Below are 17,242 nucleotides of genomic sequence, written 5' to 3'. Positions count from 1 at the left end.
AAAAAATAAATAAATTAATTTAAAAAAAAAGTGAGGATTAAATGAATACCGTAAGGGCTTCATATTTAGGAGATGACACTGATTGGAGCAGGCGGTTAGTTAGACGCGGGAGGGAGGCTGGCCATTGGGAAGGGGTCTGCCCTGTCTCAGGTGCCTGGAGAGTTGGCATCAGCCACCCCTCCCCTCATCACAAGGCTCCTTCCCCCGCCGCCCACCACTGGGAGAACCACATGCAATTTCTGGGACCGAGGCTGAGTCTGGAAGCTGGAGACATGCCTCTGTCCTTATTTAAGGGCACGACTTTTCGAGTTAAAAGACACACAGCATGAATATAACATTAATAACCAAACAGACATTTTTGAAAAGAAAATCAGATCCTGTTACTCCTGTACCAAAACCTTCCAGAGACCTCCTGTTGCACTTGGAATAATTCTGAAATCCTTACCTTGTCCTGCAAAAAGGCTGTGCAGGCTCCTGCACCTGCCTCCCTCCCCGGCTTCATCTCTTCAGGTAGCAGCTCAGATGTCAAGGTTGAGAGAGGCCCTCACTGGCCACCCTGGCTAAAGTAGCCCGAGCCCCACCAATAGCCTCTCTCTAGCCCAACATCTTGTTTTATTATTATTTTTGATCATGTATTACTGGTAATTATCTATTTATGGTTTTCATATTTATTGTCTGCTTTTTCCTTCTAAAATGTAAGCTCTGGGAGGGCAGATACTGCAACTCTCAGTGCCAGGCACTCAGTAGCTGGTCAACAGATCCATGTAGGATGGAAGAAGTTTCAAGACATCCTGGAGAGTCACACATCTGCTGATGGCTTATCTTAGTTCCTCTCCATCTTGGATAATACTCCTGTTCAGTAAACAGCTTTTCAGGGCTTGGGCCTTTTTTCCTCCCCTGTAAACAAGGGGGTATTGGGAATTTTTCTCACTGGCAGTCATTACTCTGAGTACTCACCACTTACTAGAATTTAGTGCTTTCTTCCATTTCTGGCTTTGAGGGCCACAATCGGGCTTTCTGGTCTACCTTGAGCTGTTGTCCAACCTCTTTGAACCTACACTACACCCAATCCTTGTCAGCTCAGCCTTTTCTCTTTCTTCCTTCTTCATCATTCTCTATAAGTCCTTCTCTTCACTTTCCTGTCTCCTTGAAGCTCAAGCCAGAAAGTTCTGAGAATGAACTTTCCACATGACTTATGGAGTCCACTCACAATTCTCTCTGGTGGGGGTCCACAGGCTCCCCCGAAGGAATATGCAAAACTATGTATTTATGTATGTTTTCATTTCTTTTCTGGAGAAAGGACCTGTTGCTTTCGACAGATTTTTCTACAGAAGCTGTGTCTCCAAAATTATGAACCACTGAAAAAATATGTTCCAGAATGGGGATCTCAAATTCCATGTTTAAAATGTTCAGAAAAGGCAAGTCCTTAGAGAAAGAAAGATTTGTGGTTACTGGGGCCTGGGGGTGGGAAAGGAGAGGGACTGCCAATGTGTATGAGGTGTTCTTTACGGGGGACTGAAATGTTCTAAAATTAGGTTATGGTTACCCAGCTCTGTAAATTTACTAAAAATCATTGAATTGTACACGCAAATGAATGGCTTTTATGGTCTATGAATTATACCTCAAAATCTGTTACAATAGACAATGAATTTGAAAACCTGTTATGACAAAATATAAAATATCTCAATAATTCTTATGTCCCGGTTACAGGTTGAAATGATAATATTTTATATAAGTTAGGCTAAATGAAATATATTACTAACATTTTAAACAGAGAAATTGATGGCCATTGGCTGTCTCCCAAGGAGGAACAGCTCAGGGTAACTGAGGTTACAGGATATATTTCTGATCTCCACCGGAGTAGAGCAAGAGGACCAAGGAGATAGAACAGGGATAGGGAACCCCGTGTCTCCTTTAATTGAGTGGGGGCAGAAGTGGAGCAGGGGGCATTCTGGATACCTGGCTTCAGGGCAAAGTGTCAGTGTGGATTGGTGTAATCTCAGGCAGGACTTACTAATATGAAGAGGTTCTTCATCTGGTTTGGTTGAAGACGATTCATTGTCCTCGATGTCCTTGCTGCCTGTTGCCTGGATGGTCATGCTAGGGAGCTCATCTGAGCCAGGGTTCATGGAGATCATGCTGCTCTGGGGAGATGACCCCCCACTAGCCCGGGACAGACTGAGTGTGGAACCTCGCCGGCTGGGTTTGCGGTTTGTGGCACGGAGTACAGGAATTTTGAATTTCTTGGTCTGAAGGAAAGAGAGAAGAAAGAGGGATTTTTGAAAGGAAGGAAGGAAGGACAGAAGGAATGAGGAAGGAGAGAAAGAGGAGGGAGGGTGGAAAGAAGGGAGGGAAGAAAGAAGGAAGGGCAAAAAAGAAGTGAAAACCTGGTTCTGTTGGTGAATTCTGTTTGGCTCTTTCCAAACACTATGAGATATTTTATTGGTCTGGAGTGACCTTCTGTCGCAAGTTGAGAAAATTTAAAAATATGTATTATTTGAAGTAAATGTGATGAGATGTATTCTATTCACTGAGTTCCGTGGTTGCCTGAGCAGTCACCACAGGAAGCTGACGTGTATTCCACTGATGTTGCCATGGCCTGGAGCGGTTTTTGACTTTTCTTTCCTAATCATCATCAGAACTGATTTTAACCTGTGGAAGAGGATGGGTCTAATTTCTACATGTTGGCTTCGACCCCAAATTGCATGTATCAACTTCTTGCTCACCAAGTTGATGCCTGAGCCTCAGGAATGAAGATTTATATTAGTTTGGTTTTCCCAAAGTACGCAAGATGGAGAGAATTCTAAGTCTGACACTTATGAGGTGGAGTAGGAGGAAGCAGATTTGTCTGATGTGGTGTCACCCTTGGGGGGAAGATCGCTGGTTGTGATGGGCAGGAAGATCTAGATGACAAGTCCTAGAAGCTCTAGGTGGGCAGGGAAAGTCCTGTGAGGGGAATGTGAATTTTTGGAAAGAAAGGAGTCAGAGAGGGCTGGTTACATGTGTGCGTGCACATCTGTGTTGATGTGCACATTTATATGTGTGCATTTGTGTGCAATTGTGTTTGTGTATATGCACGCCCTCTTGGTGTCACTTCAGAATGCACCGTGTGAAGTCATGTCCTCATTTGACCCACGATCTGAGTCTTAGAGAGGCCTCCTGACGTGCCCAGGATTACACAGCAAGAAGGGGCACAGCTGGGATTCAAACCCAGGTCAGGCTAATGCCAAAGCTAATTTATTATGCTTTGCATAAAAATACTTTAACAGCCTTTTTAGGTGGCATTAAAAATGCCCTCATTCCCCTGCTGGCAGTTCTTTAGGACCTTCAGAGTACTGGCTTTGCAGGGGGCGAGAGTGGGCCCTCAGCTCTCCAGAGGAAGAGCTGAGCGTGGGCGTGGGCTACAATTAACCCTCGATTAATAGAAACAATTTTGAGAACATTTAAAAGGAAAGCTCTGGCAGGGCAGACTGAGGTCTTCTTTTCATGAAATGCATAGTGTTTGATACCCTAGGGAAGAAGATAGGGAGAAGTTGTAGCCACACCAATATTGAATAAATATCTAACACGGCAGAGAGAATTGTATCCAGCAGGATTCACTTGGGGGAGTCCACTGTATGGAATCAGAAGTAATTTTTTGATTGGCCACCTTGTGGGGCCCTGAGTGTAGGTGGAACTTCCCTGCATGAGAAGAGGGGAGGGATTTCTCAGTTGCACAGGGGAAGTGTAAGGTGGAGGAAGAGGGTGGGGAAGGCAGTGGGGTTTAAGGTGTGATCACTTCTGGGCTCTCTCCCCTCCCTGCACAATTGTTAGTGAAATTCCACACAGTGATGGAATGCTTCAAAATGCGATAGATGGGGGAATTGGAGTTTGAACTGGGTTTAACCAGATCTCCAAAGGCTTGCGGATTTCAAAGTGGCTGTGATTTAAAAAAAAAAAAAGCAAATGCCAAAAGTTGGTATGTTCTCTCCCTGGATAAATTAGGAGCTTGATGCAGTGCCCATTTTGTCCTGATATTGGTCAAGAGCTCACTAGGCTGACGGAACACCTGTCTGCTCCCTGTCACCCTGGGGAGCGATGACATCCAAGCTCAAGGACAGTGCATGTAGAAGTTGCCTCTTCCTGACTCATCTGGCACAATGTGAATTCCCAACTCTAGAAACCAGGCGCTTTAGATCAACGTCATTTTTGATGTCTAGACAGATTGTGTCATGTGGGCGGTCTGGGGGCTGCAATGAGCTGTGGACTCAGAGCCAGGGGACCTCAGGGGACACGTGGGCAAGTCACTCAGCCTTGCCTCAGTTTCCTCATCTATAGAAGACAGACGGAGGGACTGGGATGACCTGAGAAGAACTTTTCATATCCAGAATTCAGTGTGCATCTTCCTTGGGCTAGGACTTCATTTTGTGCTTCTGAAGTTGCCATTAATTAAAATTCAATTAACAACCTCAGCCAGGAAATCCAAAGTGAAAGGCTGACACTTCTGATTAATTGAGAGTGGCAGAAAAGTAAAATGTGGGGGAGAACATGTGACAGGCAGTTTCAGTGTCACCCTTGCCCTTGAGTGAACCGACTCTCTGAATTGACTTAAATCCCCAGTGCTGCTTCTCTATTTTTTCCTGTATTTTATTTGAGAGGGGCATTAACCAGCTACTGTGTTCCACCTCAGTAGGGCCCGCAGTGTTTCCTTATACTTTCTGAGAAGTAGGGGTCCCAACCTGGTGGCCATGGGAAAACATGTTTAGCTGCCCAGGATTTTACAAATTGAGATTTTTATATAAAAACTGAGGCCATTGCCCTCTTTCTTTAAAATGATAAACCGTGGCTGGCATGGCTCAGTTGGTTGGAGCATCATCCTGTAGCCAAAGGGTTACAGGCCCAATTCCCGATCAGGGCATATGCCTGGGTTGTGGGTTCGATCCTAGGTCCAGGCACATATGATCTCTGGTCTGGGCGCACACAGGAGGCAACCAATTGATGTTTCTCTCACAGTGATGTTTCTCTCTCTCCCTTCCTCTCTCTCTAAAAGCAATGAAAAAAAATGCCCTCAGGTGAGGATTAAAAAACAAGAAGAAAATGGTAAGTCCTGGGCTCCCATTCTCACCTGGCAAAATGAGCTAAGGCTGAGCAGAGGTTCTTCCCTTTAGCTTTGTAGTATTCCTATTTGCCGCAGATCTCACTACACCCTAGAGCCTACTCAGCCTGATTTTTAAAATTTATTCAGTTTGCCAGGCTCCTGTGAGCAGTGCCTAAGCACCACCATCAAGCTCAACACATAGAGAAGCCTACCCCTGGCTGTGTGAGTTGGTTAGAGCCTGTCTTTCACAGGGCTCATTCATCGTCGCGTGGAGAAACTCGGGCCAGGAGAGAGGAAAGGACTTGTCCAGTGCCACACAGTGAACTGAATCACAGTGGCTGAGCTAGGTCTCTTGCCTCCCAGTTTCATGCTCCTCCACCCTCTGAGTGGACCACGTGGCAGCCCAGAGTTTGACCCACGGACTTGCCCTGGGGAATTCAATTTTGTGAGAGTTCAAGTATGGTGATTCACGCGCCCCTCCTCCCATTTTTGCTGTGTATATTCCTGAAGGACACTTTTTTTTAGAGGTTTGTGGCTCCTGCTGCTTTTTTCCTGTTCATCTCTGGAGACGGATGCACACGGTATCTCCATAGCAACTTTCTGTGATAAAAACCAGGGTTCGTTCTTCTCAGAGCTGTGAGCAGCCTGATGAAGAAGCGAAAAAATGCTGAAACTCTTCATGAGGGGCAATTATAATCACGGTGCCATGAGAACATGCATTTGAAGACTCAGTGTTTCGTAAACAGTGTTTGATAAACAGACCAGGATTAACTCCTGGCTCTGCCGTGACCCTCTGTGTGACCTCGTGCAAGTCACTTAACCTCTCTGAGCCCTAGTTTCCTCCTCTCCTCTCCCATCTGCGGGTAAGAATAGTGCCTCATGGGATTATTAAGAGGACGGACTAGCCTGCTTAGCTCAGAAACCAGTCCATTGCAATTATGTTAGAAAGTAGCTTCTAAAAATTATATCACCACAATAATGCTCAGCACTTTAACATTTTCAAGGTGAGCTTGCATATTGTTTCCTGGGGCCCTTTGCTAATCCTGTGAGGTGAACAGGGATGAGCATCGTACCCATTTTGTGGGTATGGGGAAAGCTTCAGCATTTGCTAATGCTGTGAGGTGAACAGGGACGAGCATCATACCCATTTTGTGGGTATGCGGAAAGCTTCAGCAAATACCCTACCTGTGTGTTTCTCAACTGCCTTTACGTATCAAAGTATCACCTGCCGTTATTATGATTGTGGTGCTTTGTTGAGTAGGTGAATTTGGGAGATTTGGGGGTTAAGAATAGTTCTGGATGAAAAGAATAGGCCTCTTGATATTTTCTTAATAAACACGTGTTCTAGTTTGTAGAAAGCGCCGTGTGTCGAATAACTCACTATTATTTTCTGGCTGAGTTGGAGACAGAGAGGGAGGGAAAGAGAGAAGAGGCGGAGAGAGAGAGAGAGAGAAATGACTGTTATTAATCAAAAATATAGAGTGAGGTGCGTCCATTTCCTTCTGGTGACATCCTATTAGGCAGCACCTCAGCGACCCGTCCCCTCCTCTCTGAAGCGGCCTCCAGCCAGATGCCATGTCTCCTGCAATTCCCAGATAACCAACGATCCAAGGACATGTGGCTCTGGCTTTCCTTCACCCAGGGAACCAACTAGATAAAAGAGAAGTCCCTTGCGAGAAACGACTGGCAACCACGCCTCCCACACGGGTTGGCGCCAGTGCCCAGGCGGCCGTGTTGTGATACCTTTGGCGCGGTGATGAAGTGCTCCCACCTCTGGCCCATGAACTTGTCCTTATTGATTTTTTTTATCGTGCTCTTGCTGCCACCTGGGTCCCTGAGTGAGAAATGGCTTAATGAGTGTTCTGTTTCCAGAGTCTCAGTTTATTACAAGGTCTTTTAAGAAATGCAATAAATAGATGATGGATAGTGGCCAGTCTCTATTATAACTTTTTTCCCCATCCTATACTCGTGAAGAAGTGGGGAGGGACAGTTCTCCACAGCTGGGACTTGTGAGTGAAAATCGAGGTTAGGAGAGACCACTGCTTACTGGGTGGGGCTGAGGAGATAGAATGTATTTGTGTGTGTTCTACATCTATTTGCACTTGAAGCCGGGTCCTTCTCAGACTCCAGGGCAGGTCTGTGCTTGCTCCTGGGGGTGAATTGAAAAGCCTGTTTGTTTCTGAATCTCTGCCTGCACTAATGACTAAGGGTCCCACCCTCAGGGACCTGTCCACATCACACAGGGAGAGAATTACTGGGGGTGGGGTGGGGGTTGAGGGGAGTTTGTGGGTGGGTTGCACAATGAAGATCACTCATTTGAAGCTTACTGTGCGAAAGTTCTATTCGATGTCATATGGAAGGCGCTTCTGTGCCTTCTCAGTAAATCATCGCAAGAAAACTCTGTGATTTAGTCATCACCATCCCTTTTTACAGATGAGAAAACAAACTCAAGGAGCGGGGCTCATGTCACTCTTACCATGGTGCATATTCACAGTGACTCAGATGACCCTGGCCTGCATGGGGCCCTCCAGGGCTCTGCACCTAACTTCCTGTTGTAGCTTTGTATTCTGTTTCTTAAAGGGTCCCCACCCACAATTCCTGGATCCTCCCCTCACGGGCTGGGAATTTTCTCCGTACGAGACTGAAGGCCCAGTAGGTTCTGTTGGTGACATGCCCGCAGTCCCGTATCTGAAATCCATGGGTCCTGATGAGTAACTGGAATTTTGGCATCTTAGAAAGGAACTATGTTGCATACGTCGCATGCCGCTACCCTTGCGCTCGAAGGGTCTAAGGCAGCGTGCTGTAATCAAACACGTTAGTATTTCTGCAGTGATATACGTGAATATTCACACGAGGGGGGATAAGTAAAGACTATAAATTGCTTCAAGTCAAGTTTTACCCTCAACTCAATTGGATTCATCTCAGATTTTGCTGCCAAATGAGTTGGAGAAACCGAGTTGGAGGATTTTCAGAGCCTTTTGGATTTGGGCTTGTGGCGGCTCTCTGATCAGCAGGGAGGCAGGAAGACTCAGTGTGTGCTTTCTCAGCCGCACCTACCTGTCTATCCCTTGATTGATCTCTTTCCTTCCTAGCCTCTATCCATCCTTCCACCCACTCACCCACCTCTTTCTTTCTTCCCCTTTCCTCTGCCGAAAGGACTGTAGATGGCTGAGAGCCTTCTGATCAATCTGCAGGCTGTCACCTAGCGTAGATGGGGGACTTGAGGGAATGAGATGGCCAGGCCAGTTGGATGGGGGGAGGCACTGACAGGGGTCTGGAGTTATCAGGGGCTGCAGAGTGCCAGCGGGGGTCGGGGGCAGATGCTCAGATAGAGGAAGCAAGAAACGATCAAGATCAGCTTCACTTAAGACTGGCTTCTCCCGGCACAGGGGTCTGAGTAGCAAGATCAAAGGACTTTGCCAGACCAAATGGGGAGGGGGTGTGTGAGCTCCGCTGGCAGAGCCTTGCTGAGCACCTACCAGCTCACAGCTACGACGCAAAAAACACACCCAGACACCCAGGTGGAAGTCGGCCTGAGGAGGGCGGGGTGAGAATGTGCCTCCAAGCTTTTTGTTCAGACTTTATGTTTGATTACACAATAAAAAGCCCTCTGAATAATTAACAGTGAAGCTCATTTAACGTTGGTTCTGCCTGCCTCTCCCCTGAGTAATCAAATTAGGGAATATTTAAAATCCAGCCAGAGGAAGGAGCAGCAATACTTCAGTCCTATAAACAATATTTAAACTAGCAGCCCTTTTGAAGTCTGATTTAAGGCTCACCAACTGGAAGCTTTAGTGTTTCCATTTTGGACCATTTCTCTCAAGACCACAGGGCTTTTTGCTTTTTCCCTTTGCCAGTGCAGCCCCTGCTGTACCTCTAGCCTTCTTCTTGAAGTTCAAAAGCAACCCCCTTCTCCTTTTAAAATTAAAGCTGGTCCAAGCCAAGCTTTCTACATCTTAAATATTCAGGTCCAGTGGGGAAGATGGAGGCTTTCTGTTGACACCGACTTCCAAGATGACCCAATGTCTGTTGCAACTTCAGGCAGCAGGCTAAATGAGCTGGAAAGGCAGCAAGCTTCCCGGAGATCTTTAAAAGCCTCGTGTCGGTGCTCTGCAGAGCCGTTGGTAAAGAATGGGCCTGGTTAGACAGAATCAATCTCTCTGTTTCATTTTCAGTAGCAAATAAAGCAAAAGGGAAGATCAATAGGGGTAGGAAAAGAAATAAACAACCTGAGCGTCGTCCACTGTGGGCTGACTACACGCCCTTCGGAGGAGGGTGAAACAAGTTGGTGCCCCTGCCAATAGCTTGGTGGGAAGGTCATTAGTGCATTCACCAGATAGTCCCTGGTCTCTTGGAATCAGGTGTAGCACCATGACTTGCTTTGCTCAAAAATGCATGAGTGAAGGTGGCCTGTGGCACTTAGGGTGCCAGTCCTCGAGGCAGGATCCCTTTTCTGCTGCATGGACGGTGAAAGCTTGCACTGAGGTGAAGCTCCGAGCAGCCTGGGTCCTTGAGTGGCTCTAATGAGCAGAGAGCCCCGTGTTGATGATTTGTAGGGTGAGCAGGAAATAAACTTGTGTTCTGTGAAGCCACCGAGATTTGAGGGTTGTTCATTACGTCAGCATAACCCAGTTTACCTAATTGATGTCCCTAATTTACTGTCTGTGACCTCAGGCAAGTGTCTCTGAACATCAGAACCAGGAAAGAGGTACACCTGGTGGTTTAAGAATCGGGCAGGCTGGCTGTTTGAGTCACTGCCTGACCCCACTGCTTCCTAGATGTGTTTGTGTAAGTTATCGGGACTCTCTGAGCCTCAGTTTTCTCATCTGTAAAATGGAGGGAGGGGCGCAATATTAGCTATGTTGTGAAGATGCAATGAAATAAGGTTTGTTAAGAACTTGGTAAGGTTCCTTGTACAGAGAACTGAAGACAAACTATTAACAGCAACATGCCTTTTTCCACAGAGATCTTAGTGTGGCTTGGAGGAGGGGCTGAGGGTGGGAAGGAAACACCTAGGAAGATCCATGGGGGAGAAGTGCCTATGATTTTTGGACCACAGTTGCTGCCTGCTGAAGCTTTCTGGGAGATGCTAATGCCGGAAGTCCAAGGATGAGGGCCTTAAGCGCTGTCCCATCTGTCCCGTCTCTTTTAAGCACATTTTGTTCCTAGCAGTCACTTGAAGATGTCTATTTACAGTGGCAATCAGAGTAATTTTTCTCAAACACTTCACTTTCTTTCTGAGCCTGCATTTGGGATAAAACTTCTGCTTCTCAGAGTGGAAAACCTGATGTCTGGTTTAGGAGGCATTCACATGTCCATGACTAAGACGGAGAAAGGCTTGTGGGTCTCTGTAGATAAAGCGAGCCTTCCTTTACCTATTCAGAGGCTTGTATCGCTCACTCTGTGTAATGAGCACGTCTGTTATTGAACGCCGGTTTCTGCTCTGCTGTGGACCTGGTCACCTTGTCAATGAACGTGAATGTGGGCAGTAGAACTAATCAGAATACTGGGAAATGATAATGTGTTTGAATCACCATGTGATGAAATTGGGAAGGTCATCTTTCTCTCCTGTTCCTCCTCTTCCTTCTTCCCTCCCTACTTTTTCTTTCCTTTTTTTTTTTTTTTTTGGCAAATAAAGCAAAAAACCCAGATGCAACTCATAAAGACATCCGAAAATTTGCTGTCTGTCCATTCACCCAACCAGCCACCAATCCATCCAAATATGAGATCTTCCTGCAACTCACAAAGATCCTCTTCTGCCTGTGACATACTATCTGCCAGTTAATAAAATTCTGCTGCCTGTAAAAGCCCGTGTTGAGGTACTGAACCATTCTACTTCCTTGCTATACAGTCCATAAGGGGTTGGGGTGGGGCGTATAGCCATCATTATGTCTGATGGAAATGAAGCCTCTGGAACCTGTAGGTCCTTGGGGGTGGATGTTTCCTTTGGGAAAAGGCACAATGGGTGTCAACATCTGGGTTTGTGTTGCCAACGTTTAATGGGGAGCTGGCTGCTTGATGGCGGGAACTTGGAAAAGCACTATCAGGAGAATTGAAAGTTTGGTATTTCCCTCTTGGGATCATTTTCTGGAATGTTTATTTTTATAACCAGATTTTGGTTGACCTTGTGTAGCTTTTTCTCCTGTCTCTTTGTATGTTTGTTTCTTTGCCCAGTGAACATGGATCTCTTAGTCTGTTGGTAAAATTCAGCTCAGAAGTTTATTTCTTTACTAGCCTTAAGTCTCAACACTGTTGATAATCATAGAGCTAACTGCTCTTTACAACAGGGATTTTAATCTTGAGTAGCTATCACACAGCGAGCACTCCTTGTGTTCTCAGACACTGGGCTGGAAGTACTTTATCTCTCTTAATCCTTACAATGACTCTGCTAGGGCAGGAACCCATTCAATAGGTGAAGAAACAGAGACGCCCAGAGATGTTAAGTGAGTTGCCAAAGGTCACATTAAATGGCAGGGTCTGGACTCATCCAGGTCCATAGGAGGCCAAAGCCCTTGATCTTAATCACTCTCATCACTCTGGCCTTTAAAAAGTGCAGTTGAAGAGTTGGGGAAATTCTCATTATGGCATAAGGATGAAATGTCTCAAATAGGGGTTAAGTGTTAAAGAGAAGATAGATACCCTTCTCCTTTCTTACTAACTAAAAATATACTTTCTGGCACTTTCAGAGAACTTAACCCCCAGTCCTACTACCTTTCCCATCCCCAGATTCATAAATTTTTAAAAACTCAATCTCAAACAGTGATGTTCTGGAGTTGGCCTATACTGGCTCACAAGAGCTGAACTTGTGCCTCTCCTCCCAATTCAATGACATCATGTTGCTAACTAAGCCTGGAGTCAGCCACAGAATGACCGTTCCCACCATGGATATTGGTGTACCTATAAACCATGGCTTCTCCTGCTTGGAGAACTGGTGATTAAACATTTACCTACATACAACTGACCCCAAACTAAAATCACCATTGGGAGCAAGTGGTTCACTAGAAAAAACAAACCCCAACAAGTACTGTGACTTCCTTTGGGAATCTTTCCTGGGTTGCATGTTCCTGTCAGGTCTGGCTGGGGTTCTGGGTCGGGTTCTGCCCTGAGAATTCATAGTAGAACCTGCATTGCTCTCAATATGACCATTGTCTTTCTTACTGCAGGTAACGATTTTTTGGTCACAGCCTGGGCACTTTTCTAAAACCAGTCAAAGGAAATGAAGATGCTCCTTTCTGTCTTCTCAATCCAAATTCTACATTAGGTTCTTGCCTCACTTTGGGAGAATGGGTGCTCAAATATCAGAAGCAAAATGTTGCTGCTGCTAGCTTGTTTGGGGAGATGAAATGCTATTAGGGGTCCATTGGCTGAGGGCCCTTTTTCTTAGAATCTAAGCAATCAACTGTGAAAAAAATTAGAAGTTGCTCTGACCTGGAAATTTGATTTCTCAGAATCTAGCCAACAGAATTATTCCCAACTGGGCTTAAAATGTATGCACAAGGACACTCTGTGCAGTGTTCTTTGAAATGCAAGAATGTGAGAGCCATCAATAGAGATGGTTATCTAAATTTTGGTCCTTCCCTACCATGCACTACAAGTATTCTCTGAAAAGAATGTGGAAACTGTTTAAAAAATGTGAAAACTTTGTATATACCATCAGGGGGAAGTCACAGAGAGAACAGTGTGTAATATGATCCCATTTCTATAAAAATTTGCATATCTATATATTATAAGGGGAAGACATTAGAAGAACTCACCTCAGACTTTCAGAAGGAATTTCCTCTAGGAAGGAGAATGAATTGGGGGTGGGGGGTCGGTGGGAATAAAGGCTTTTATATTTTATATAGTTCTGAATTTTGGGAAAAATTTTTAGTAAGAATAAATTATATTCATGTATTACTTGAGTAGTTTTGTTTTTTAAAGAAACATTGTGGGAATTGTTTTGAGGCTGTGGTTTTCAGACAAATTCTCTGAGTCACAAAGATGCAATATTTTTGAAACAATTAGGTGCCCTCGTGGGAGTGGGAGGGGTCCCAGGTCTCCCAGACCCAATAGCCTCCTGTTCCATGGAGAAGCTGCATTTTGAAAAATTTATTTTACATTATTGGGGTTTCCATTTCTTTTTTAAAAAGGATTTCTGCTGGGGTTTTTTTTTTTGTTTGTTTGTTTTTTAAATAAAGGTTGTAAACACACTGCATCAAAGGAAACGACAGTTTTAAATTTATCCCAACCAAGAACATGAAATCAATTGGAGTCACTTGTTCATCAATAGTATTTCTGGTTGCATCTGAGGTTAGTTTATCTGGACTCTGGTGCAAGAGACATTAGGGTGTGGGGTGGGGTGAGGATTTGGGAGACTGGTTGTGTATGGGAAGGGGTTAATTGAGATTCCAGATGTTGGAGGAGATCGAAGACTGAATCAGCCTTTAAGGCAGGGCTATGAGAAACACAAAAGTCAGGGTGGAAGTAGGGAGTTCCCACTCCTGGGGAAACTATTTTATTTAACTCAGCCTGGAATCTTCACACAGCAAATCCAATTCCTCAGATCGGGGTTTCTGACCTAGTTTGCTCCATTCTTGCAGGCCACTGACTTCTTAGAGAACCGGTGTCTTCCCGCCTGCCTGTGTTTTGTTCTGCCCGTGTGTGCAGTACAGTTCCTGCAGCTTCACCTTGGGGCTTTTGCAGGAGCCCTCCCCCTGGTGGGGACACACCTGACGCTTTTCTTGGCCTAGACAACAACGTTCTGGAGCTTGTGCCTTGGCACACCCAGCTGCTGCAGGGACCAAGACACTGACTATTCCCTGGGGTCCAAGTGGAGGAACAGCCATATGTACACACACACACACACACACACACACACACACACACGATATTGAATGTAAATATAAATATATCCAAAAGACCTTTAGAGAAAGGGGAAAAATAAGAACAAAGAAAGGAAAGAGTAAAAGGGAGGAAAGAGGAGGAAAAGAAGGAAGAGCAAATAAAATATATTGTTGGGGAGACGTGATCTAAGAGGAGAAGCGGAGAGCAGTCTGGCTCTGCATCCAGTCGTGTGCTGGTGTAGCTGGCCAATTTCTGTGGTGTAAACACTCCCGCTGGGCTCATTGATTTTAAGCTCCCAATGTGACAGCACCAAACGTGGAGTAAGTAAGAGGTGCTGGGAGGAGATGCACACAGTTGGCTCCCACAACCGTATGCCCTGGGGCTGCAGCTTGCCACTCCTCCCCCTTTTGGATCTCCCAGAGCACACAGGCGAACTCTTAAAGCTTTAACCCACCGACCAAAAACTGCAAAGGCAGGAGAAGAACAAATAGGCATTTCCTCCTCCACTGCCCAGTTTACTGCTGGTTAGAGCAAGTGGAAGGGCTGAGACATACTTTGGATTCCAGCAGGTGATCAAGGGCTTCATGGTGTGGTGGGTGTGGTCGATAGTCAGGGCCTCCAGAAGCCAGTGGAGGGCACAGAGCTGGCGGAAGAGAGGTTCCCTGAAAAGACAGAGAGAGGGAGCACAGTGGGTCCTGTTGGAGTGACGTCCTTCACAATTATGGCAACAGAGACAGAAGCTGTACCGGCTCCCAGTTAGCGATGCTGCCCTGCCTCAGGTGTGCACATTTCCCATGCATCAGCGCATTAAACCTTTGCAAGGGTACCCGTTTTACAGGTGAGGGGCTTGAGGCTCAGAGAGGTAAGTGAGTTGACCTGGAGGAATAGTGAGGATTTGAACACGAGTTCGTTTAACCCCAGATACTGTGCTTTCCTGGGCCTGAGCTCTGATTGGTCGAGGTACTGACAAAGCCAATGCAGTGGTCACCAGACTGTGAGGTCAGGAGAGGGTTAACCTGCTGCACTTTTTCCTGGAAATGAGGTGGAGTCCTCACCAACCCCTCACTCCCCCATAGGATTTCTCCTCTTACACTAATGGGCACAATGCCTCCATTATTAACCTGTATAATTGCTCTTCTCTGAAACTGCGTCCAGTCTTGATCAATACTCCCCAGGGCCCCTGGGCCTGATGCTCAGAGGGGCAGGGAGGAATCCACCCTCCCTGCTTCTAGGAAGGCACCACCTCAGAAGCTGAAGCCCAAACCCTGGAGCTCAAGTATGGAGCTGACCAGAGCTGTCCTTCAAACCTCTTGGAGAAGAGTTTATTTCACTGAGATTGAGGGGGAGCTGCCCCCGTGCATGCATAGCCCTGTCCCCAGGTACTGGGGTGGCCGTACCCACCAGGTCTCAGGAGGAAAACCAGAGTCAGCCGTGCTTTTTTCTCCTCTGGGGCCCTCTTGTTCCCCCGTTCCTTCCTTCCACAAATGACAGGCATACTTTGGTACTCGTTGACTTCAGAACCCGTCAAACCCTGTACTCATCACATTTTGGCAAGAAAAAAATGTTTCAGCGCTCGGCGCTTGCTCGGTACTCATCACACTTGCCAGAACGTGTATGAATCACAACACTATCCCCTAAGAGAAATGCTTCGTTACTCGTCGCTTGCTTGGTACTCACCTGGTTTCGGTATTCATCATGAGTTCTGGAACAAATTAATGATGAGTACCAAGGTACCACTGTATTTAGTGCACACCTACTATTCCCTTACTTTTTATTTAAAGGACCTGCAAGCCCCACAGCCTTTCTTATTTTTGTCTCTTCCCCCTTAACACCACCTTGGCCCCTACAGGTAACCACCTGTTGGCAGCTCTGGGTGCTGGGCCATGGCCAGCATTTCACCAAGAGCAGCAGCTAGCTGTGTCGTGTGCCTGGCCCTGTGCCCGACACTGCACATCACCCTCACAATATCCCCAGGAAGTTGTGAAAGGCCCTTGGAGATCCCCCCGCCTCTGTTTACAACTTAGAGCCCCTGCAGCCCTGAGCCTTGGGTTCTGTGAGGTGGGTACGGGGGAGGAAGGGTGAGTACAGGGGGATTTACAGCTCATGTGGGGTCTGCTTGGTCACAGGGGGATGTGGGTGTGTGAGCATCAGATTTACTTCTGCAGGTAACAAGAACGAGCGCAAACCTGGCACTATTCCTCCCTCTTCGATCCAGGGTATAACAGATAAGAATGCTGACCAGGGTGGACTCAGTCTGCTTCCAAAACCCCTGTGTGCAGAGCTCTGGGCGAGCGCCCAGTGGTCGGCATCCTTGAGTAGCCCACTCTTTTGAAACCGCCATGCCAACTGGAATACGGTGGGTGAGCATAAACGTCTCCAAAAAGAAAACAGTGTTTTCTTTCTATTTACTAAGGGAAATCAGAAAATGCATACAAAGGCCTTCCAGGCACCCCAGGCTGCCTGCTAAGGGCAAACCTGCAGGCAGGCTGCGAGGAAGAGGCCAGTCATTTCAGAGAGGACAGGAGGGGAGGTTTCTCATTCTTAGAAACCACTCCCTCTCCCCCCTTTAAAGATAAATGTCAGGTCTCCCTTGACATGAGTGAAATGACCCCCACAAAGTCAATTCAGAATTATCAGCTGGTTTGGGAATCAGTTGCATCAGGATTGAAGGGACTGACCATCTCAGTCCGCAATGGCTGACGTGATGACTGAGAATTTGAGAATTGACCGGGCACACCCTGTTGTTTGGTAGACTGGTTACAAAATGCCCCGATACTTCACCTTGCCCTGCATCCACATGCTTTGCAGTGTGACTTTGCATCTCCCCCTTCAAGTGATGGAGTCTTTTTCCCTATTCCTTGTGTCTGGACTGGAGTGATGTCTTGCTTTGGCCATTGGAAGGTGGTGGGAGTGTCACTGTGTCCATTCCAGAGCCTAAGTTTCAAGAGACTAGATGCTTAACCTCTTGTTCTGGGAACCTTCATGTCCACCGTGTGACTAGCCCAAGCTGGGATCGTGAGAGACGAGTGGCTCAGTCTCTCCTGTCACCCTAGCCAACAACTCATCACCAACACCCTGTGAATGGGCCCATGCTTGATGGGCCAACCTCCAGCTCACCTGTCAGCTGCATGCACACACATACACAAGCCTAGCCAGGATCAGGCCAGCCGGCCTGGACCAGCAGACCCACCCAGCTAACCTGAGAGCAGTAACAAGTGGTTGCTGTTTTAAGCCACCCCATTTTGAGGGGTCTGTAACACAGCAGTAGATTACGGATACAGTCACCAAATGCAGCAGAGCCTTTTAACAGCCAAGGAGAAAAATGTGCAGCCTTAGATCCAG

General features: G+C 46.5%; 1 protein-coding gene across 1 annotated transcript in view; it reads right to left on the bottom strand.

The window, feature by feature from the left end:
- The window catches only part of CCDC60 (coiled-coil domain containing 60), a 126,127-nt gene that overhangs the window by 16,179 nt on the left and 92,706 nt on the right, over nucleotides 1-17,242 (bottom strand). The window contains exons 5-7 of the mRNA XM_054594162.1: nucleotides 14,455-14,562; nucleotides 6,821-6,911; nucleotides 2,015-2,249 (exon numbers count right to left, since the gene is read on the bottom strand). Coding sequence (XP_054450137.1) covers nucleotides 2,015-2,249; nucleotides 6,821-6,911; nucleotides 14,455-14,562 — 434 coding nt within the window. The remainder of the gene's footprint in view (nucleotides 1-2,014; nucleotides 2,250-6,820; nucleotides 6,912-14,454; nucleotides 14,563-17,242) is intronic.

The sequence above is a fragment of the Pteronotus mesoamericanus genome, unplaced genomic scaffold (genome assembly GCF_021234165.1).
Source record: "Pteronotus mesoamericanus isolate MK-2021 breed Mesoamerican mustached bat unplaced genomic scaffold, CSHL_Meso_final scaffold_507, whole genome shotgun sequence".
NCBI classification, from domain to species: domain Eukaryota; kingdom Metazoa; phylum Chordata; class Mammalia; order Chiroptera; family Mormoopidae; genus Pteronotus; species Pteronotus mesoamericanus.
The sequence above is the reverse complement of the archived record's forward strand: the minus strand, read 5'-3'. Positions and strand labels throughout refer to the sequence as shown.